This window comes from Hypomesus nipponensis, chromosome 10 (genome assembly GCF_054491055.1).
Source record: "Hypomesus nipponensis isolate SF chromosome 10, ASM5449105v1, whole genome shotgun sequence".
In the NCBI taxonomy this organism is placed as follows: Eukaryota; Metazoa; Chordata; class Actinopteri; order Osmeriformes; family Osmeridae; genus Hypomesus; species Hypomesus nipponensis.
Genome location: NC_140370.1, coordinates 3,264,624 through 3,288,533, shown reverse-complemented (window position 1 = coordinate 3,288,533; position 23,910 = coordinate 3,264,624). Strand labels below are relative to the sequence as shown.

Here is a 23,910-nt window from a genome sequence, read left to right as displayed (position 1 = left end):
GTGATTCATTAGGCTTGGTCACGTGAACCAGGTGACTCCCTGACTTATCCTACTCCTACCCATCACATCTGTTTAGATTGTTGCTTCAGCTTTGAATCAGTAGTAAACATTATGGACTCTTTGATATTATTATTGGAATTATTGACGCTTGTTAACAGCATTTTAGCATGGATTCAGTAACAAGTTGCCGTTTGTGTTTTAGGTTGTTACGGGTTGGTTGATCTTCATACAGGTCACACATCCAGTTCATTTCGAATCATGCAACCTTTTTAATGTCTGTTTTTTCAAGATGTCAACACACAGTATGACATATGACTACCAGTACCCCTTCAAGTAACACAGAAACCTCCCTGAACTTCAATTCACAACAAAGGAAGTTGGGAAATTATATCCTTGGTTAGATTGTAAACAGGGAATTCATGAAGACCTTACTATGCCGTACGTTGCATTGTTTGTTTCTCATGGAGGTGTCTGTTTATTATCTCTCTGCTATCTATCTCCCCTGGCTTTGTGATTAAACAGCAAGTGTGAGGGGAGGTTGTAGAATGACCCATAACCCCAAGTGTTTTTACATTATTTTTGAGCCTTGAGTTTTTATCCACTTATTGGCATCATACACACATTTATGAGGCAACATTTAAGTTGTTTTGAGGCATCAGACAATATGCGCTTTGTTGTTCAGAGATGAAAGACACGTAGCTCGGGGGTGAAAGAGGAGGGAGCATAACGAGGGAATATCGAAGATGGTGGAGACGCTGTTTCAGAAAGTACTTGAGAACTGACCATTTCACAGTCAGCGCTAGCAAGGCTGATGGCTGGTATAGGCAGCGTATCACATGCAATAATACGTTCTATACCCTTCATCTCTGTTGTCATGTCAACACACCAAATCCCTGTGTACATATTTACTCTACAGTATTACAATGGCTACATGTCAACACGGATACATATAAATGTGACAGTCCACTGACTGACACAAGAAAATTGAGCTAAATTGCTCATTATTTCTTGGGGTTTGTTTGTGAAACAACAAGCAAACACTTAATCATTTCAAGCCACAAGTCTCCTGTTCACCTTGAAATCCAAATGATTCAGGCCAAGATTCTGCTGCTAGGAATTGTGTGGTGTAGGATGAAGGATGTACAATAGGATGTGTAAGATACTAGATAATTATTAGGTTCACAATCCCTCTGAGAGGCCCTGATATTTTTTTTGGCATGTGAGAGATTTCAGCTGCAATTTATGAGAGGTGTGCTGCGAGGTGCAACATCGTTATTTAGATCAAAATGTCAGGAAAGCAAAAATCTCACAAGTCACAAGAAAGAAAGTTATTTTCATGGTCATATACATATTTATTGACTACCACTGCCAATGAAGATGAATTAATAATCCTTTTGATTGATGCCGTCATCTGTCACACACGTGACATAAAGGCGAGTGTCCATACACCAACTATCTGTTTTCTTCTCTCTTATGCTGAACATGTTATTTTAGTTTCAGAGATTAGTATGTTCAATGAATGCTTATTTTCTATTTTGTGAACGTGACAAGTTACTGCTTATTGTTATCGACAAGTTGGAAAATTGTTTCTTTCATTAACCACAAAAAATGGTCAATTACAGAGTTGTGGGCAATCATCTGCTGAGAAAACAGATTTCATGAATAGGTTTAAATAAATTACTTGCTGGCTTGACAAAAACTATCCCACTTGTACATGCTCTGACATTTTGACAAAGGCTTCGTGAAATGAAATTGAACATGACCTGTCTTCCTCAATAAGCAAAACTAGTCTGTCTGATACCTTGATGTCCTGGACAGAAGGAGAAGGGAAGAGGTAGATATTATAGATATTTTCCAATTACTGACACCTTCCTGAAAATAACACCGTCAAATTGACATTCCTCTGCTTTCTCAGCCACATTCAATCCATCATTCTTCCATGTGTGATACGTTTTTTCACTGTAGTATTTTTGGAAATCCTTGTCTATTAGCCAGTGGATGAAACTTGCCTATTACTATGGTATGTGCTAGGGTTGGACAGTGTGGCATACTACGAGTTAAATCTAACTACTACGTATTCAGACTTGTGGCACATTGTACTATTGGTTCCCTGAGAGTAAAGAATGTGGTTGGTCTTATGCTTGGAATGCTTTCCATTCAATGGCAGCATTACTTTATTATTCAAACTTATACTATATATATAAAGTATATATATATATCCTTTTGGTATGTGACCCCCCCCCCCCCAAAACAAAATGTTTTGACTATACATATAGTCCATATATATAGTCTATATATATATATATATATATATATATATATATATATATATATATAGTCCAATTACTGTACTTTAAATTAATGCACTTCTGTTTTTACCTGTCAAAGCTGCATTCTGATTTGTGTTTTTTTTTTTTTTTTTTGGGGGGGGGGGGGGTGGGGGGGGTCACATACCAAAAAGATATACAGTACCAGTCAAAAGTTTGGACACATTTTGACTGGTACTGTACTTGCAAATTAGATGTTTTTTCCAGGTGGTCTTGTTCACAGTGAGCAACTGTGTCAACACCAATTAGCACATGCCATTTTGAAAATGCTGTGTTCATTTCTCTTTGTCTCCTACGAGGGTACTGTTGTGCGACAGATTTCACAACTTTTCGTACAACCTCCTCCAAAGTCATCAACAGGAATGCGTAAAACCAAAGAGTTCCTTGGGAAACATGTACTTTAAATAGAAAAAGCTACACCTCTACTCTGGAAAATAAAGGTTCCAGTCAATAGAGAAACACAACCCTACATCTACGACCTGCAGATAGAAACTGAAACCATCAGTTGAGAACATCAATGTATAGTTACAGTGTGTGAAATATGTGAAACATTGATCGATTACAATGAAGAGTCTTTTTTAAGTAGAAATGATCATACAGCATATTTCATGTTGTAGAATTATATGATGAAATATTCTGTTATATTCTGTAAGGTGCTTTATTGAATATGTACAAGATAAATGAATAAAGTTTTCCAAGACGTCAAGTGTAAAGGATCTGTACCACTGAGCTACACAGCTATATTCCAATGAAGAAGAAAAAAACAATCCCAACTTTTGCTTTCTATGATGGCACAAAAACCTAGAATCAGAGAAGGAATGTCAGACAGCACTGAGACATTGCCGAAAATGATGGAGAAATTCTGTGGCTCTGCCCTGATTGTGATGGTCAGTGTCAAAAAGACGTTGTGAATCCAGGACCTTGAGGTCGGAAGTGAAGGGCAGTCCAGCAGAGCTCCCCAAGAAGACCATAACAATCAACGTAGGACAAGGGTGCATGTCGAATGATTTCAGTCAAGACAATCGCGTATTCGATTTGAGCATTTATTGTTACATGACATGGACATGTAGGTTTGACTTTGGTGGAGTGGATGATCTGAGGGAAGCACTCCCTGCCTCCTCGATGCAACACATACATACATGACATGTGAGGCAGGGAGCAATAGAGATATAATCCTCCTGGTGGATAGAACATACAGACAGCATGGGGGAGAAGGGGATGGTGGAGGGCGGCAGCTGCACTGATCATACAACAACCATTGTGAGTGTGTGTACGTGTGTGCGTATCCGCTCTGCCTTTTAATGCCGTGTTATTGGACGTTGCCCAATGGGCTTATGCTGCTAACACAGGTGTGTTAATGAGTGGAGGACGCACGCTGCCCGATTGCCCTGCCTGAACTAGCTGCGCTTATGCATATGTTTACAAAAGAACGTCTGGTAAACTATATTGCTCCTTTTGTATAGTTAGTCCACATATTTAAGTTTCAATATTCCTATATGTTTAATATATGCACCTCCCTGCCAAAGTAAATTCCTGTGTGTGCAAACATTCATGGCGAATAAAATCCCTTCTGATTCTGATTCTGATATATGAAAGTCAGGCAGTTTGACAGAAAAGAACGACAGGACTGATGGTGTGACAAGTTGTAATTTCTTGTTTCTCCGTTTTTGTGTAGGATTTTTAATTCGATCTGAAGACGTTTGCTGTTTGCTTCTCTGTGGTTGCATAAGGGACTGATGGCATCTGAGGTTAAGGATCTACTGTAATGAGAAAAGACAAGACAGCCTGCCGTGACGCTGTATAAAGCCTGGAGTGATTCCATTTCCACCACAATAGTCTCATGCTTTTAGTCCCATGGGAGTCACTCCCTACATAATGTATTTTTCTCATCTAAAATAAAAGTTTTGTGTCAACACAGTATATAGCATGTTGTCATGCATTGTTAGTTCGGTCAAACACATTCACATGTATTCATTAAGCAAAACAAAAATACATTTGAAATAAGAGTACCTCTATCCCACTGGATATTGTAATGTTCATTCAAGTTTAATACTGGAGAAATAGTTTGGTTCCCCCTCATAAGGTTTTAAAGTCTCCTTTGTGCAATATTCATGTTAATGACATTAAAGTTGCAGTGGAGCAGGGCGTACAGATGTGATTGGTTTTAAGAAAGTCTGGGAGAGATGAGCCAATCCTTCATTATTGAGCGGAGGACATTTAAAACTTTGATGGGGGGGTGGGGGCTACAGTATATAGCACAAATGTGAGGAGATATTTCAGACTTTAACTCAGGAGACTCACAGGCTCTTCAAATGGATACTTCCGGAAGTCTGTGAGTCTGACAGGAAAATATACTATTTAGCAGGTACTGTTTCTGGATTTTGGCATCTAAGGAGAAAATGAAGGGATAAAGTCAATGTTTTAGAATGAAAAATGTGTGTGTGTGCGTGTGTGTGTGCGTGTGTGTGGGCATCTAAAAAGCAACTTCAAATGATTAAGGAAAAACTCAATTGCTGCTGTATCAACTTCTGAAATAATGAAAGGCCGGTATCAGTTTCTCGTCACTACGCTTTCAGTAGAGGCGGTAGCTGCATCACTACTGCACAGTGCTTCTGCTTAAGCATACCTAGTGTTACTGTAAACAAAGAACAACATGCTTTAACATGGATTACAACAGCAGATCCACAATTATAGTTTTTCGGATAGCTGTTCCACCGCATCTGGCCCTGACATGTGCCAGGTCAATCAATCACTTTATTTATAAAGCACAATTTAACACAATTTCCGTTGACCAATGTGCTATACAAAGTGCTAAATAGGACCACAAGATGATAACAGACACAGACAAACAGAATAACCGCATCAACATTCATAGTTATAGGTCAATGTGGAGCATAAAAACATTCATCTTGAAGTACTGTTAGTTCATGCCTCTAAGATGATTCATGAGGGTTGAAGCTGCACTGGTGTTGTCTGGTTTGCACAAGCTATATTGATTGTCTTTCAGTTGAACTATAGGTGCAACTATAAGCACAATACAAAATGTACCTTGTTTATAATTCATTTTCTCAGCAGTTAATAGCATGCTTCCAACCATAGCCAACACATGAATGGGAAGTGCAACTTCTGGCCTGTGCCTAGCACATGGGACACAAAACAACAGGATGCATATTGAGTTTGAAGTAATATACAGTGGGGATGCTAAACATAAAGGTCACAAGAATGCAAGAGGCTACTTTACATTATGACACACATCATACATTGCTATATTACACTGGTAAACAGTGAGCCATAAATGAAATATGTTGCTTTTTGTTCAGAAAACCTTTTCTTTTCCTCCACTTGTTTCTTCTGAGAATGCTTCACATCGTTAGCTGAGCTGGAGGACCCCCTGACTATCACGTTGTAGCGTGCACTGGCTTTTCCCCAGTGAGCTGACAGGTGTTGGGAACTAGGATAAGAAGGAGGTAGGAGTGGGAGTTTTAATGACTACTAATTGAGATGGGTACTTTTTCCCACCTAAACACCACCGTATACAGCTTAATAATGGAGGCTGTTCCCTAGACAAGGGTTCTTAAATCGCCACTAAAGGACGATTGCATGCTCCCTCTGTCCACAGGGCCTCCCACGGTGTAGGGCTCTGGAGTCTGAGTCCCATGAATATTTCATGTTCTTTTCAGCGCAGTTTGGCTCCAGTCAGAGCAAGTAAACATGGACTGGGTAGAGCCGGGTAGGCGAAGGAAACATAACCAGCCAAAGCAAACATACACAAGCGCTGTGGTAGAAAAGAACAGCCTTGTGAATGGTAACAGACAATAACGTTTTCTCCCCCTGCTCTCTTACGAGACCAGAACAGCACTGTCCAAACTGGCCATCGTATATCAAGGTAACCTGTCTGTTTGCCTAGTACCTGGTTCCATGCCTCCCCACTCTCTTAAAATGCTGTTCAATGACCTCAGGAGAGATTCAACTTGAGATTTGCTCCTGACCTGTCCCTACCTTCCTATTGTGTATGCCTGCATCCAGTTGCATGATTCGGTTTTTGTCTCCAACGTCAAAATAAGCATTGTAAGGAGGACTATTTAGATTTAGTCAGTACATTAGTTCATTAGCATTTTTGTCTTGACATACTGTGCAGCATACAGTATATTTCTGATTCACTATGCATTAGCAACTGTTAATTATCTGACCAGGTGCTCACTCAGAAATTGTAATTTCACACTGCTAAAGCCTAGTGTGTCTAGTTTACTACTGTACCAGAGATGAGCAATATCGAACGTTCTCAAAACTGTTAAACAGACAATTATAATGAAAAAGATACAGACATCCCAAGTTGCAGAAACTCATTTCCGGGAGGTAATGCCCCCCCCCCCCCCCCCCCCCCCCCCCCCCACCCCCAAAAAAACCAAAACGCTGTCATGACGCGCGATATGCACCTATCTCTAACATAAATGACCATTTCAGTCTCTCGCTCGCTCGAAATACAAAATCCCCGATTTCCGGGAGATTGTATAGCATTTGCGGGCGTCAGGGAGCCGCTATTGAAATGCGGGAGACTCCCGGACCTTCCGGGAGACTTGGGATGTCTGAAAATATAACAAAAATGTTAACATGTCTACTACCATTTTTAATTCCTTTAATTTATTCCAACAGGCACACACACAGACACACAGAGACATTTTCCACACAAGTAATTTCACCTGGGAACTATTATTTCGTGATCTGAATTATTTGACGACACCTGCATTATCAGCTTGTCTTCCTTTGTTGACATCACGTGTGTTATCAGATGAAGCGAAGCGCTGCAGTGCCACACTACAAGATGTTGTAAGCAGTTCCATGCAGTGAGAGCCGCGGGGCCAGAGTCTGCTACTGTAACTAACGGTCAAAGTCACAGCCACATTCAACCCCCACACCTCCTGCCTACACTCACACCCGCTGACTTTCATCGCAAATGACATTGCAAATTGCTAAATGTTTCCAGGCTAAACACTGTCCTCCAAAGCAACTGCACACTATCGCGATGTGTGAACTGCAGTTGGTTCTAGCTGGTGAAAATGTCTACTTCAGTCGTCCAATGCTCTTTCATAAAATGCAAATGCAAGTTGCCATTCAGTCATGTATAATGGCTTATATTCATGGTGTATGCCAAAGAGGCACTTCTATACTAACTTCTCTTTAGGGACTGGCCTTTGGCAGGTCTTCAAATAGGAGATGATCTGTGCCTCCACCTATTCCAACCGCGTAAAGGAGGAGGAGTGGTCCGGAATTTTTTTTCGATTTTACAGGTATTAGTTCGGTGGCAGTTTAGAAAGGAAACACCAGGCTCCACTTTCAAGGGGGACGAGGATAAGAAGTTGAGAGATGACAAAGCTTCAAGGACGAGAACCCTGCAAAGAGGGCCTGACAGCCAGACTTGTCGTTTCTTGAAGACGCGGCGGTGTCAAATATGATTATTTTTTGACCGAAACGGAGTGACAGTGTGGAAAATTCCCCTGGCTATTTCATTCCGGAAGGGTATCTCTGCACATTAAGTAACCTATATTACGTATAAACAGTGTTTGACAGGTAATTATTCTAGACAATAAAAGGGAGAGTCGCCCCAGAGCATTACTAGACTTGATAAAGGCCCAGCGGGTATTTCAAGCTCTGCCTCGTCCACCACCCTCTGATAGATAGCCGACTGTTATTTAAAATACATTTAATCTCAGCACTTTTCATCTTCACTTCAACACTTTGCATTCATGGAAATGTGTTCACCAAGGCTCAGATCCGTCTTGATAATTGTCATATGCTGGAGTCCGTTGTGGACGGAGTGAACATGATCGGCCGCCTCCTCACATATCCACGGCCTGCATAACAAACGGATTCAACGGCGCATGGCGATCACACTGCTAGTAGCCCAACTTATGATATGCAAAATATAGCCATTTCAACAATGATATGGACAATACATTACTGCCAACACTAAATTAACATTCTGAATTGGAGTCTGTATCAAATACGCTGTCCTGTTTTGTGCTGAACTGTATGCTCTGTGTGTGTAGGTTTTCGGTGTGTTTGGGAGGGTTCACCTGTGGTGTGCGTGTGTGTAAATGTGTGTGTGTATATTCTTGTGTGAGTGAGTTTGTGTGTGCCTGTAGGTCTGACTGTGTATGTGTGTGTGTGTTACCCCAGGGTGCTGGTGTGGTAATAGAGTTCTTTAGTCACAGATCTGTGTGACAGGTGGCCTGGTTGGTCTCCACTGTGTGTTCAGTACAAGTGCTCTCCCGGGCGAGAACCTGTCACATTCACTCACACTGGGGACCAATCCCTGACCCTCCTCCACCTACCCCCCTCGCTAGCTCACACACGTACGCGCACACACACACACACACACACACCTGATGCATTTAATAGTTTTCCTGTCCCATACTCATACACTCTAGAAAGAATCTCTCCTCCTTGGCATATTGTAATAGCAACCAGAAGCAAACATCCACATACCCCAGGTTCTCAAGGGAGTGGCCCACTAGATTCCAGGGTTGGAACAATTCACTTAAAATAGGTGACACAGATGGAGTGTGGTTGTGTATCCACTTGAGACTGTGTGAGAGAATGCATGCTTAGACTCTGAAGCACCCACAGACACGCACACACAAACACACACACAGCAGACAAAACAAATGGAAAAACCCATCACGACAGATGAAAACGGAATTAAGACACAGTAAATAGACAATTAGTTGTTTTGTTTCCAGTTTGACATTGATTGGATTCAGTATCTCAGCATGCTTTGAGAAGCTATAGGTCTCTGCTGAAGACTGTTTTCTGCTCAAGACTTTTGAGTTCAGATGCCTTGGTATTATAGCACTCTAGCCCCTCCCTGAGGTATCCGAAAGCAACTGTACCTTATTAAGAAGTAACATGGAAAACACTCTAATTCCCATGCTGTTTGCTGGATAAAATAAACTGCTGTAACTGAGCCAAGTTAACAGTTGCCTGGCTAAATTAGTCTCTGTGGTAGATGTCTAAGGCATTATAAATGTTCGCATTCAGTCCATAAATACAGTCAGACCGTCAGTTTTGGAAAGAAAAATGAAAAGACAATGTAGGTACATTTTGGTTATCTAAAAATGTGCAAATTGAATCATTGCGAACACTATTTATAATGTCTGTCAGATGCAATAAGTTTGCCTAACAAAAGTCGAATCACTGTCTCTGTTCTTCTGCCTCGTTTCTATTCTGATCCCCTTTACACCACTAGGGGGTGGTCTCTGTGGTTTACCGTGACAGCTGCATAAAATATGGGTGGTGTCATGTCTTTCCTACATGACAGGTCCATCCCATCTAAGTCACACTTGTATGGGACTAACAGTCAGCCACAAGCACAAGAGAGAAATCTGTTGTTACATTGCATCACTGAAAGATTCAGCTTTGAGCTGGAGTGGAAAGCCTAGATAGGGGCACCGTGGAGTTTAGAATAACAGTCACATCTGGGGAGGAGTGAGGGAGGGGGCGGGGGTGTATGCCTCCTGCCAGGAAGTTGATCTTTACTCTTGGGGGTGCACTTTACCCCACTGACCAGCCAAACAGGGTGCAGCCCAGGCGGGTGTGAGTGACAGTTAAAGGATGCTATGCTTTGCTGGGAGGTTCTGGCAGGCTGCCCTGGTAATGGGAGATGCCAGCCTGGCAGAGGTTAGGTTACTGCATGCCAGGCTCCACTGTTGGCACAGAAGGCAGAGGAGATGGCTTAAGGGCAGAGGGGAACCTATAGAAGGTTTTGCTGGAAGTGACTTCCAGAACTTACAAATAGATCCCCATAAGTTACAAACAAATCCAATCGATGTTATGGGTGATGAATGCGGTAGGTGGTTTTTGTCAAGCTGAACTGTCATAACTATGTATTGATCGCTTTGCTCGAAATTACAGCTCAGAACAGACAAATACGTAATTTCTTGTAATTGTTCCTCAGAAGGCACATCTCGAAAGGTTCAACATCCATCCATTTAAATACATTGTCTACTGACTGACCGTCTCAGGTACCCATGTTGAAGCGAGGCCTACTGACCATTCTGAAGGGAGACACTGAGCTATATCACCTCAGCCATCTACTCACACAACAACAACCAAATCTCAAACTGAACCCAAAGTGCTGAGCGCTTCACACAGTGAGTTTGAAAACAGCCCCGACGTCTGTGATAGAAAATTCCTTTTGAATGCCAGTATGTTTTCCCTCATTCTAATGCTAGCATGCGTCGTGTTGGGCGCGCTGGGGGAGTTGAAGAGGATGTTAAGCAGCGCTAGAGCTGGGCTGCTGTGGGTAGAAGCCTGACAGCCTGTCTTTCTGAAGGCTGATAATGAGAGAGACTGTGTTCGCTCTGCCTACACGTGTCAGGACAGCGATTCCACGCTTGTTTTTCTGAGCTTGTGCATTGCTGCATAGAACTTGAATAGCAGACAAACAGCAGTTGGAGCATTCAAACATCCGTCAACACAGTGATTCTATGCTGAGATCCCAGGACTGGATGAGCACGAGCACTACACTATGTACCGTGTATCCCATATTCTGAAGAGGGTGTCATGAAGAGGAGCTGAACCAAAGGGCACATGACCTGACACACCTGAGTCCAAATCCCAAAGAGGGGCAGATTAAAGACCTCACCTTCCTGCTGTCTCCAGATAGGGTAACTATTCAGGTCTCAGCAGTAGCACCATATTGGCCAATGACAAGACTGCAAATGTGAATCTTAAGTTGAAACTTTAAATCTTGAGTTGAATCTTTGAATCTTAAGTTGAATCTTTGAATCTTAAGTTGAATCTTAAATTGGTAAGATGAAGTAAATAAGGTGCTGTGTGACACGTCTTTCAACCAAATGTTCTTCTCTTCTTCTCAGAGCAGTTTAACAGGCAGGCAGCTTTTACTGTAATCACCACACACTCCCAGAAAACGTAGCCTCTTAGTAATTGCCTCACAACTACACTAAGTGCTAGCATTGTGTTTTCAGTGACAGAGGCTGGAGGAGGTTTGCCATGTCCCCATAAGGAACAGTGTTGCTTAGGAACAACAGTTTTTTAATTAGAGTCCCTTGTTGGGACCTGCACTTTCCTAGATCATGGCACCAATCATAGCAGGGGTCAGAGAGGGGACAGGTAGAGGTGCCAAAGCTCCCTGAGGGGAACATAGAGAGCACAGAGCTGCATCCGTCACAAAACAACAACAAGCTGCACCAGCGTTGCCCCAGCGCTGCTACGGCGACGTAGGGAAGACCTCCTCAAAAACCGGTTGGATCTTGCACCAACCCTACAACCAAAATGGAAATTGGAAAGCAAACACAAATCTTGTCTTTTACTGCCTGTTGTGGCGGGAGAGAGAGCTATTTATGAGCTTTGCTGGCTGAGAGGATTAGAGCTGTTCCCCAGAGAGCAGGGGCCGTGCTGGGGAGGCTGGCTTCACCAGGAACTGAGAGGGCAGCAAACAGCACCTCCGGCTTTTGTAATGGATTGGTGGGAGTAAAAACGAAACAGTATTGGGGCCGGATGTGTCCTGCTGTTGTCTGAGTGCATGGTAACATGAGCCTGCCAAGTCTCAGTGATAAATATGGTCTGGTGTATTATGCCGCTGTGGTCCAGCTTGCAGAACAATGTAAACCAAAGCATTTGATTGGTCTAAGGGCAAGTGTGAATGAAATGAAGGAACAATTACTGCAAATGTGGTGTTGATGTTGGTGTGACTGTGTGTGGTGTGTCTGAGAGAGAGAGAGAGAGAGAGAGAGAGAGAGAGAGAGAGAGAGAGAGAGAGAGAGAGAGAGAGAGAGAGAGAGAGAGAGAGAGAGAGAGAGAGAGGTGAAGATGATGTCAAAGTGGGATTTTACATTTAACTTTTTGTTAAATTCATACCAATAATATAACAGATCAGTCCATTGGCACATCATGTTCTAAAGAATAGTCGCGTGTGTGTGAGAGAGTGTGTGTGGGGGGGGCATAGTGGGGATTGAATGCTGTAAATCCGCAGCGAATGATTATCCTTATTCTGAAGATGATGAGATGTTCTCTGTCACATTTTTGTTCCCCCCCAGTGGGGTTGAAACTAGGAAAATCATCCAGGTGAATGCACATCCATTGAAAACCTAAAGACTGTCTTTTCAAAACTTGTTTGTTTGGCACAAGACTTTAGTTTGAACCAAACACTTCAAAAGTGGTCGAAAACTGACTTAACTTCGACTTCTTATCTCATGTAAATCCACCCCACATACAATGTACTCAAATGTATTGTTCCCACAAAATAAACAGGGACAGTTTACCTCCTTGAGGCTTTTGAAAGTGTAATCTACCATGTTAGTACAACTACCGGTACTGTATTGTGAAGCCCTTCTCCTTCTTACTTTCTAACCAGGCTAAATGTCAAACGATGGTCCTGCATGTATCCGTGACTGCACTTTCATCTTCAGCCTGGCCAGAGCGCCTTACCAGCATAACGTATGCTCTCATGCTCTCTGAAGAGAACACACGCTCACTGATTGAATGGGACTCATAAAGCTTGTATGGAATGTGCCCCTCTACCAAGACTTAAAAACACTGGGATCTTGTCTGTGAAGTTATTTTTGTCAGACAGCACAGTAATCCAAAGATCTTCTGAGCATGTATCTGTTTTTGTGTGTGTGTGTGTATGTGTACTGTACATTGAAGAACCCCTGACTGCTCTGAGTATATGTGTGTGTTTGTGTTTGTGTGTATATATGTGTGTCTGTATTTGTGTGTATGTGTATACACATGCGTAGCAGGCGGCTGGCTTCTGCTGCTCGAGCCATAAATGTTTTCTCAAAAGCCCCGAATCTTTTAGGTTAAAATTTGGGTTGTCATTTTTGGCGAATATAACAAAATGAGTGCAACATAATGTTGCTATTACATAATGCTCAAATAACAATTTTACGCTCAACTGAATGCCAAATAATTAGTCCTAGGTTTGGTCTAAGCCTCTAATGTTTACAACGTCTGGCTCCACCCCCTGTGTTTATACATGATTGCCTGTATGTGTGTTAGCGTTCGTTTCATGTGTACTCTTAATGACCAAATCTGACAGCTAACGGTCTGTTATGGTCCAAGTGTCACTCTCAGTTCCAACAGGCGGACAGTCTGATTTCCTTCATTTTCTTCAATAACAATCAAGCTTGGGGCTTTCTTTCAAGTCTTGTCTTTTGGGAGGGGGCCTGTGGACTGGCCTTCTTGTCAAATGTATAGATCATGCAACTGAATTGTGGCACAACCCACTACAGCATGTGGAAAACCCGGCCATGCAGTGTTCCTAACAACGGTGGATAGCTTCTGCCCAGCCGAGCATGATGACATAACTCAGCAGGAAAACATGTTACTGATCAGAACAGATCTGCATCATTTATTCACATGGCCCGGGGTGATTCCCTGTTTCTCTGTTTGGATGAGTGTGGGCTTAGGGTGGGGTTCCCAACGTTAACATATTAATAAGTTACGTTTAAGAAACAAATGTGGCAATAATATATATATATATATATATATATATATATATATATATATATATATATATATATATATATATATATATATATATAAATGACCTTACCTCAGATCCTAATTTGAAGCCAAGTAAAACTAAACTCTTAAGTGCTGATAAGCACACAGTACAAATTGTCACGTTCAAACAAGCTCCTAATTAGCGAAGGAGATATTCCTTGGATCTGTAGGAAGCCTGGAGGTGCAAAGGGGACATTAAACAGGGAAAGAAATAATACTTATGTTAATTACTTACTATTAACACAGCTCATTCATATTCATGCTTTCAAAAGTATAGGTTTTCGCTTAAATACATCATGAGTTTCCCTCAAAGTCATATTTACCATGGTAAATAACACAGTATTGTAGAACAATTGATCATTTAATAGATACCAATGACTTTTAAAGCTAATAGATAGTATATTTGGCCTCTAGATCCCCTTAATTAAAAAATGATATTAAAATAATTGAAGTAACTTTCCTGTAATCAACTCCAATCAGTCAGTTATACTGATGCAGTAGAGACATCATTATACATCGGTCAAGCACCTGTGAATGCACTGCAGGACTGGGTCGCATCATCTTTCAGGAGAGTGTAAATAACTAGATACATAGATATATGTCTGCAGTCAGTGCTGCAGTGTCTTCATGTCCTCACAGAAGTCTTACTCTGTGAAACTTCAGACATGAATGTCTGTCATGGAAGCCATTCCACTGCCGGCTCTCTGATGCTTGAGGACGTGCTTGGTGCTACTTTCTGTTAGGGCGTGTTGTGAATAAATCATCCACCGAGATGTTAATCTATACTGTAGACCTGGCTAATGCATTGGTAAAGTGAACGTGTCACGGGTAAATAGAACAAGACCAAGTACCCACTAAAATGCAAGTCCAATAAAACTTAAGCCTACTTTAAATCCTTGAACAATTAATACGGTATGTTGCACAGCAATATGTTGTGCACTTTTTTAACAGGTGAGTTTGTGCATGTGGGCATTCATTAGTACATGTGACTGGCTATTGTTCACTTCCAGTTGTAAATTCCATTGTTCCATTGCTTAATTTGATAAGCACACAGAGCTTCCTTGAAGTTTTGTCAAACAGTTTTTATTCAAGGTCATTTCTTTACCTGGACCATGTCTGCATCAGGCCCTACACTATATTGTGTGGTGACAAGCTGTGCTCATGTTACTTGGCAAAGTAATTACAAATGGTAAGCCGTCAATTCACAACAGCCCAATCAACAATTTATGCATTTTCAATGACATCATTCTCACTATTAAATGTATTGCATATTTTCAAAACTGCGGGGGTTCTGAATATGAAGGTGAGTTTCTTAGCTTCCTTGTACCTCGACTTCATGCACTGTGTCCTCTGAGTATATCATATCATGAATAGAACTACGGTGTTCCGCAAACAAAGAGCAAAGGACATTACGGATCTTGTGCGTCAATGAATAACGGCAAACACTCCCACAAAGTCACACAAGCTACACAAAGTCACCCAACATCCGAATGAGCTGCTTCATCAATATGTCCTTTTAGTCCAAGGTCATTTATAAAGTGATTCAATACCTCAACTTAGTATCTGAGCCCACAAAGCAAAATGGTTTATATATGTTTATGCCTGTGAAACTGGTGTGACGAGCCAACAGACCTTGACCAAAGTATTTTTACTGAAACGGACTAAATGGCTGGCCAGTCTTAAGTACCATTCAGGATATCCTTAGTGTGAGTGTACTGTACAGCTGGACAGGACAACATGCCATGAGTGGCCTCATCTGAGGTGATTGATTAACATATCAAAATAGAGGTTCAATTCCAAGCCCCTCTTTCAGTAATCAACTTCTGTTGATCAAGATGATCACTCCATTGGGCCACTTTGCTTCTGATGTTACACAAAACGTTTTGTAATCTAGTGGATAGTTTACCAACTTGTCTAGACCAACCAATTCAATATCTCTGTGTTGGCAGCCAACATTATGATTTAATTTGACTCATTTGTAATGGCAAAAGCATGGCTTGAACCTAAATAAAGGTGTTAAAATGTGAAATCATGTGAAATTTGGGCTGGGGGGGGCGCTTTCTTCTACTTTCTCTCGATCTAACATGGTGTGTGGAGAGGTAACAGTCAGAGAGAGCGAGTTATGTTTTAAAAGCGCTTACATTTTAATTGAGCACTCGCCTGTTTCTTGTTTTTCCACAGAGACACTGCACGAGTGAGCTGGTGGGCGGGCCTGAGGCACCCCAAGCAGCAGTCTCCTCCTTCAGAGCATGCTCCCAGCTTCACTCTCCTGGGGGTGATGCCCTGTTACTAGAGTAATAAAGCTCCTGGATGCCAGCCCAGGGGCATGATGTGTGGCTCATATTCATCTGACCAGCTTCCTGCACTCCCATCCACACCTGAGCTCTGTCAATTCCAGCCAACTGCAGCGTGTCTGTAAGTAGACCATTTAGGACTTTTGGTTATCTGTTTCATGCGACTCTGCCTGGTTTAGTGTTTGGACGGAGGATAAGTCATATTTTCCTACTTAGATAAGCTGATTGTTAAGAGACTCACCTGAAGCTATGAGGGAAAAGAAAACACAGGAAATAGAGGACAGGGGGACAGCATGTAGTTGGTTATGGTAAGTTTAAACAAAATTCAGGAATTAATTTAAACACTAGTTAAAACAAGAGCCTACATAAATGACCCAAATGAGAAAATAGAATAGTTATGCTCTGCTCAGAGAATGTGGTATAAATTTCACTGCGACTATTCTTTAGAACATGATGTGCCAATGGACTGATCTGTTATATTATTGGTATGAATTTAACAAAAAGTTAAATGTAAAATCCCACTTTGACATCATCTTCACCTCTCTCTCTCTCTCTCTCTCTCTCTCTCTCTCACACACTCTCTCTCTCTCTCTCTCTCTCTCTCTCAGTACTGCAGCAAAAGTAAAAAAGCTACAGAATACACAATTATACATTTAATCGCTGATTGCAAATGACATGTCACAGTGACCTGCCATTCCTTGATCAATGTTGCAGCATTTGGCAACGTTTGATGGAAAGTCACTGGCCCCAGTCCTGAGAGGAGTTATAAATGTTCAATGTTGTGCCTGGGAGGTGTCAACTACCCGAGTACATTTTCAGGAAGACACACCAGGGATAGGCTAACTAGGCTAATGGCCCTGTCTAATCACTCCATGGCCAGGAGGTGTCCATCCTTGTGTGACCGTCCGAGCAGAATGGTGGCCTTTAAGGGAATCTGGACCAAGGACTTCTGGAGGGCTGTGTCCGGGGAGTTCCTGGCCACCCTCATCTTCGTTCTCCTCAGCCTGGGCTCCACCATCAACTGGGCCGCGGGGGAGGAGAAGCCCCCGCCTGCAGACCTGGTCCTCATCTCTCTCTGCTTCGGCCTCAGCATCGCCACCATGGTGCAGTGCTTCGGACACGTCAGCGGGGGCCACATCAACCCGGCGGTGACGGCGGCCATGGTGGTGACCAGGAAGCTGAGCCTGGCCAAGGCCGTGTTCTACGTGGTGGCCCAGTGTCTGGGGGCCATTTCTGGGGCAGGCCTCCTCTACCTGGTCACCCCGGAGGCTGTCAGAGGGGGTCTGGGAGCCACCACAGTACGGCTTTTTTTCATGAAATTGGATTGGGGGGGGGGGAGGGGGGGTCGTGGCCCCATCCCCCCATCCCCCCTGGCATTTCTGCCCGAGAATCTAAGTGATGACGTCTGTCTGTGTCCACGCAGGTGAACTCCCAGATCTCGGTAGGCCATGCCCTTGTGGTGGAGCTTCTCATCACGTTCGAGCTGGTCTTCACCGTGTTTGCCACCTGCGACCCCAAACGCAGCGACCTCAACGGCTCGGCAGGCCTGGCCATTGGGTTCGCGGTCGCCATCGGCCACCTGTTCGCTGTAGGTGTCCAGCCTTTGGATATGGCCATGTGCAATAGTGAACAGAGCACTTGGCAACACTCAACATTAAATACACATATACATGTCGTGACATTGTAGTTCATTTACACTTAACACAAAGTGTTACCGAGGATTCAGTTCAAACTTCACTTTGATGACATTGGGCAATTCAGATGAACAATTTGGGCTTTGATGAAACAGTGCAAAAATAATATACACAGCTACTTGAAGGATATTGAAGCACAGCTGCTCTGATGTTGGATGATATTTAGTGGCAGAGAGCAGAGATCTTTTAGAGATCAGCCCTACCCTAAACCACATGTTCACAATCTCTAGTGGTTCATCCATGGCAACCGATCACTTGGAAACTGTTGAAATCCTACAGAGCTTTCCCTGTTCCTGCAGAGAAATGTTTTCTGTTTGTGATTTTTCTGTCATAATGGGTCTGCACACAGCCCAGGTTATCATCCCTTCAGTAATTCATAAACAAGTTATGTTTGCCAGGAAATAACACTGCTGTTATTCCAATTCTGTTATCAGCTGCCCTCTCCTCATGCAACTCTACAATGTTTTCATCCAATTTACTAACCTAATCAACCCAGATGTAGACTGTGACTATCCAGTAGTTCATAATTACCAACTGAACACACTGAAAAATGAAGATGAAAATGATTCCTTTTATGAGCAGCTATTAAATATGCCCTTCTGGATTGTCAGATTCCATACACTGGAGCCAGCATGAATCCAGCCCGTTCGTTTGGACCGGCAGTGGTCACACTGAACTTCGCGAACCACTGGGTAGGACATACGACAAACATCACAACACATGTTCTGTCTGTTGAGGGGAGCCATTAAGGGTTACGATCTTGCCCTGTGATTTCCCAGCAGTGGCCAATATTTGTACCGTTGGTTGACACGGTTTTGCAGTCAGTGGTGTGGATAACGTGACAATAACAGAGCGTTCTCTGCTAGGTTCACCTCTGCAGTGGCTAGTGCTGAGGATGCCATTTCAGTGTGTGTGGAGAAGGGGGTTGCAGGAGAGGTGGGGGGTGGGGGTGTGACTATGGCATATTGAAACCCAGTAAGGTCAAAAGAAAATAGACATGTCTGAGCAGTGTAATATTTACCATCCAGTGATACTCAGGGTCAAGGACATCGTCTCCATCTTTGGTCGAGGGAACAAAAGCTTTTTGTAAGGGAAGATGCATGGAAAAGTCAGGAAAACCATATTATGGTTTCAACTTGATGTAGTCAGCCCAAAACAGGGAGCATGGGTAATGTAGTCTGTCAGTTTAACTGATATAAGTTCAGAGATAATGAGGTGTGACTTTTCCTTTTCATACTGTGTGTGCATGTGTGTGTGTCATGGTGAAATGTATCATCCCATGTATAGTCATGAGGGCGTGTGAAGGGTTTGTCTGAATCTTAGGTAAACAGAATAAGGGTAGGTCCTCAGATAGGTAGAGAGGTCCACAGTCCTTAGACTGGATTCTAAATGTTAGAGCTGATGGGACCTGGAATAAGACCCGATACAGTAGTTAGTGGTGTGTTGTGTAAAGCACCGGCCTCTAGGAGGGAGTGACTGTTTAGGATCTGTCCTGTAGGTGTACTGGGTGGGTCCAATCCTGGGGGGCATCCTGGCGGCTGCCCTGTACGAGTACCTGTACTGCCCCGACCCAGAGCTGAAGAGCAGGCTGCAGGGCGTCTTCAAGAAGGACACGTCTGGGAAGTACCTGGAGGTGGAGGGCGGTGTGTACCAGGGAGACCCTGACGACCTGGTCATCAAGCCTGGCTCCATCCACGCCGGTGACCTGGACAAGTCCCAGAAGAAGGACCCTTCCCGGGACTGTTCGGGTGAGGTGCTGTCCTCGGTATGACTATCACGCGCCCTGGAGATGGAGACCAACCTGTAGAGCATGGGGGTGGTGCATGCAGTGAGAGGGACATCTGCACCCTCCACTCTGGTCTCTGGCCGGAGACTCCGTCTTCAGAGCGAACGTCGCGTGCTTGGCTTCCTGCCTCGTCAGCTGCGTTACCTCGGGTTTCAGGCCTCCAATGGAAGAAACGACTGGCTTATGTGGGACTTTGAACATTGCTCTCGGCAACCCATCGCTCTTTCTTCTCCCTTTAAATGTACTGGTGTTTTGCATGTCAGGCTGTTCCACTTGTGATGCATTCTGTCAGCGAGACATGGTTAGGTCAAACAATTATGTCAGGTCATCACGCTGAAGATGGGAAGGCAAGTCAAACGCAGCCTTGTTATTTTTGGATTAGTGTCACATTTTGACTATATGCGTAGACATTGACTGAAGAGGCCTTCTCTGGGGTCGTTGAGCACATTACAAATACCATGTTGAACAGTTTCTAGTCATAGGTTGATAGATTTAGCCGTCGTTCCGAGTATTTGGCGGTTTCTCGCTTTTTGGCCCTGTTAGTCAGGAAAATGTCTGCCATATTTTGACTCTACAGTTTCTTCAATTGTTGTAGATGTTTTATCACATAGTAGATGTTAGATGAAAGTAAAACTAGAAATCCGAAGATTTTCATGTGTCTTAATTGTGATTTTAACTTGTTTTTGTAATTGCTTAATATCAATATTGAGTTATTAATGTTAAAAGCTCAAGGTTATCTTGTTGTATAATTAATGTTTTTTTACATAAAACCTTGTACCTTGCCTGGCCTCTAAAATTCAATCAAAAAAATTCAAACCAAAGACTCATTCTGTGGGAAAACAAAACGCATCTTTGATTCACTGAAACAGAAGAGAATGACAAGATACAGAGCTGAGGCAGGACACTCTGAATTGTATTAATGCGGTCATCATCAAGCTCAAGCGTATGTTATATACGCTTGATATATATATATATATATATATATATATATATATATATATATATATCTGATGTATCATAAATGCATTTGGTTAATTGTTTGGTCCTGTGCCTGATACTGAGACACAGATGGGAGTTGTAGTTTGAACTTCCATTCCTCGGTTATATCTAAATCCATTGAAAATATATTTTTCTTTCCACTTCCTTAACTCTAAAACTCTTACAGCACAGACTTCTGGCAATAGAAATTCAGCAGAGTAGAGGAGACAGGCTCGCAGTAATGATGGATGATCACAGCTATGTGTGGACTGGGTTCTCCTCGTGTTCCCCAGGCCAGATGAATGGCTGTGCTGCCGTTTCATTCTGAGTTTATATCTCTGAAAGTAGCCTTGTTTCATCTCGCCTCATCCGTGGGAACACTGACAAAATGCGCTGCCCAGTTACACACAATAGTGGTGATTTGTCACAATAACACTTTATTTCCTCTGAAAAAGTAACAAGTACAATATTATTGGGGACCATGTGGTTTCCATGGTTTCTTCCATGCTGAGTGATAAAAAGTAAAGGGCACTGATTAGGCAGACAGATTGTGTCACTGTCACAACAAAGCTGTGGGGAAATGCTTTTATTGTGAATGGGAGGCAATTTTGTTCTGACACTAAATCATGTCATACCGTATACCCTTTGTGTGTATACTCTCATTACAAAATGTATGACTACAGCGCCACCCACTGGACATGTTTATACGAGAAACTGTAATACTGTGCATTTGTACCACTGATCTTGGTAATAATGATTACAATTAAAATAAAATAAAAACAAGAACAGTGAATGCTTGTCTCTGCCACAGTCCAAGTCTAAATCTAAGTACCTGTTTAAAAGGTTCTTTTTTTCAGAATCGCAATGTTAAATTTAGAGCCTATTCTCTGAAAGACATACTGACATGGTAAAAGGTCTCAAAAATGTTTGGACAATAATGTATTCCTCTGATAAGTATAACCTTTTAATGAACCACAGTGTATTTATTAGAGGTGTTCATTGTATATGAACGATGTACATGTTGTATGCGTGTACCCATCAGTGACCAGGAGAAGGCAGTCATGAGCCTTTCGTCAGGCTTTTTTTAATTTGACGACATCAGCTTGGCTGCTTGATTCCAATGCTTTGTCTTGATCTGCTCCAGGGAAAGATGTTTCTGGCTAAATAACACAAATAATGTACAGGCTGAGACAGACGCAGATGGATGGTTTCTTACCAGGAACCAGTCTTGGTGTCATTAAAGCAGCTCACCTTGGCATTCCCTCCGGGCAGGCCAGACCACCTGTCAAGCCCCTCTCAGCTCCTGCTCCATCACATTTACAGCTTCCATGAATGAACCTATAAATGGAAGGTGTTGTGCATGTAGCTTCTGCTGGGAATCTGGGCTGGAGTTCTTTATCACCAGGAGTGATTTAGAGCAGAAGCATGGCAGGGCAGGTGGACAGCTGAGGTCAAGAGACTAGAACGTCAATCCTTCTCAACTATACGTTCACTGTGTGCGACTAATACAAAACCATAGAGTTACACAAACTCAACAAATTAAGCTATTTGATATTATAGTTTCATGTTCACTGTATGACTGTGTAGCATAGGTTTTGTATGTTGTGTGATCACAATACACCGTACAAATAGCAAGAAAAAAATCACAATGACATCGGGCAATATAGCACTATTTGCCTTCACAGTTGAGAAGTTTTAAAGTGTTGTTGGTGAGGGAAGGTCTCCACCATGATCTGCTGAGGCCCTGCATGTTTCCTCACTGTTTTCTATTCCACACGCTGACAAGTTTGCCCCCCAACACTTTCTTAAGGACAAGTTCAATCCCAATAGTTCCATGCTGCTCTCATTGAATTCTTAGAGGATCAAATGCTTTCTGACCAACCAGCTTGGTTTCATTAGGATGATCAAAAACTGTGCACTAATCTGAGGCAAAATTATTTTCACCCGTTTGATTGCTTAAAAAAAAAAAAATGTTTTACCAGAGAACACGATGACAGTAAACAACAAGAATGTATCTGCTGGATAAAACTACCACAAGAACAAAAAAGCAAATGTTGGTTTCGTAAAGAAGGAAATAATTTACTTCAAAACATATTTGATTAACTAACGCTCCATAGAGAATACTGTTGTAGCATTTTCCAACTTAAAACTTTGTATGCTAAATGCCTCTCAGGAGATGTGACGGCGGGGGCACAAAGATAAAACACACACCTTAAAGATCATTAGCAATTAATATTTGGGGATTCGTGAAGAAAAACAGCGTTAAACTCTTGCTTAATAATTCATACTATAAACAAGAAAGTCTCCCACTTCCTTAATAATTTAGACGTAAGCTAATGTTGATTTATTCAGGAAGGTCTCTGCCACCAGCAGTGCCTGGAGTGTCCAAATTTGAATTAAAGTAGGACAGTAGCGGGCGAGTCTGTAATAACATTTGTATAATTTTATTATTGCTCTGGGCTTAGTTCATTTCCTCCTCCAGTAGCTGCGTGAAATTGTTTGATTCTGGAAACCGCCTTGAGTCTGCAGCTCAGGGGTTGGAGGGTGGTACAGGAACAGGAAGGAGTGTGACACACACACACATTCACACACATCTCCCTTTTTCTCTCTGATTGTCTGTCATACACATAAACACACAGGCACATATGCAGAGATACACATAGATGCTCACAAGAGAGATAAATTATCATTTGTTATTCTGGGTTTCATAATGCTGCAATTGGCTCACTTAATAACTCTATCTGTCAGGAGAATATGATTGATATCCTCACTCACCTTGTCGCTTATGATAGATACATTGCTGCCTTTGCTCGAGACAGCTGGAAGACAGAGTAACTTTGGCATTTTATCACATTATCAAATAAAACAAAAATTAGATTTTTGTATCTGTGCACAGTTTCAACACACAATTTGCCACATTCGGTTAACATTGGGCTGAGCCATGTTCAACGGTTCATGCTCCCTCAGTTTCCTTGTGAAGCACCTGTTGTGGATAAGGGATACTCAAAAACCTGCTAGCCATCCATGGACCCAGTTCTGCACAGAAATACTTTCTGCCCCCTTCACTGTTGATGCCAGTGTCTGCCCTTGAACTGAAACTGTGTTGTGCCAGTGATTGGACTTTCATTTCCCAAAATGGTAATTTACAAAACCCTGATTACTTGAACACAAACAATCAAGTCGAGGTGGTATTAGCCCGGGTAGTGCACACCTGAGACCCCGATGGCTCCACGACAGGAAGGTGGGGGTATGGGGGGGAGACTTCTGATTGGTGTCCTCAGGGCTCCTCATCTTCAGCTCCC

The 23,910-nt window shown here is 42.5% G+C and overlaps 1 protein-coding gene across 2 annotated transcripts; it reads left to right on the top strand.

The window, feature by feature from the left end:
* Window positions 1-16,114: 16,114 nt before the first annotated feature.
* LOC146270840 (aquaporin-4-like) lies at window positions 16,115-21,382 on the top strand. 2 transcript variants are annotated; one of them, XM_084707726.1, is made up of 6 exons: window positions 16,135-16,271; window positions 16,367-16,458; window positions 17,031-17,448; window positions 17,574-17,738; window positions 18,456-18,536; window positions 19,343-21,382. In XM_084707726.1, exons 2-6 carry the CDS (start codon window positions 16,400-16,402, stop codon window positions 19,613-19,615), a joined length of 996 nt encoding a protein of 331 aa, XP_084563852.1. In that variant the 5' UTR covers window positions 16,135-16,271; window positions 16,367-16,399; the 3' UTR covers window positions 19,616-21,382. The 2 variants fall into 2 exon arrangements, with proteins under 2 accessions (XP_084563851.1, XP_084563852.1); XM_084707725.1 differs by lacking the exon at window positions 16,367-16,458 and having other exon boundaries at window positions 16,115-16,271.
* Window positions 21,383-23,910: the final 2,528 nt, after the last annotated feature.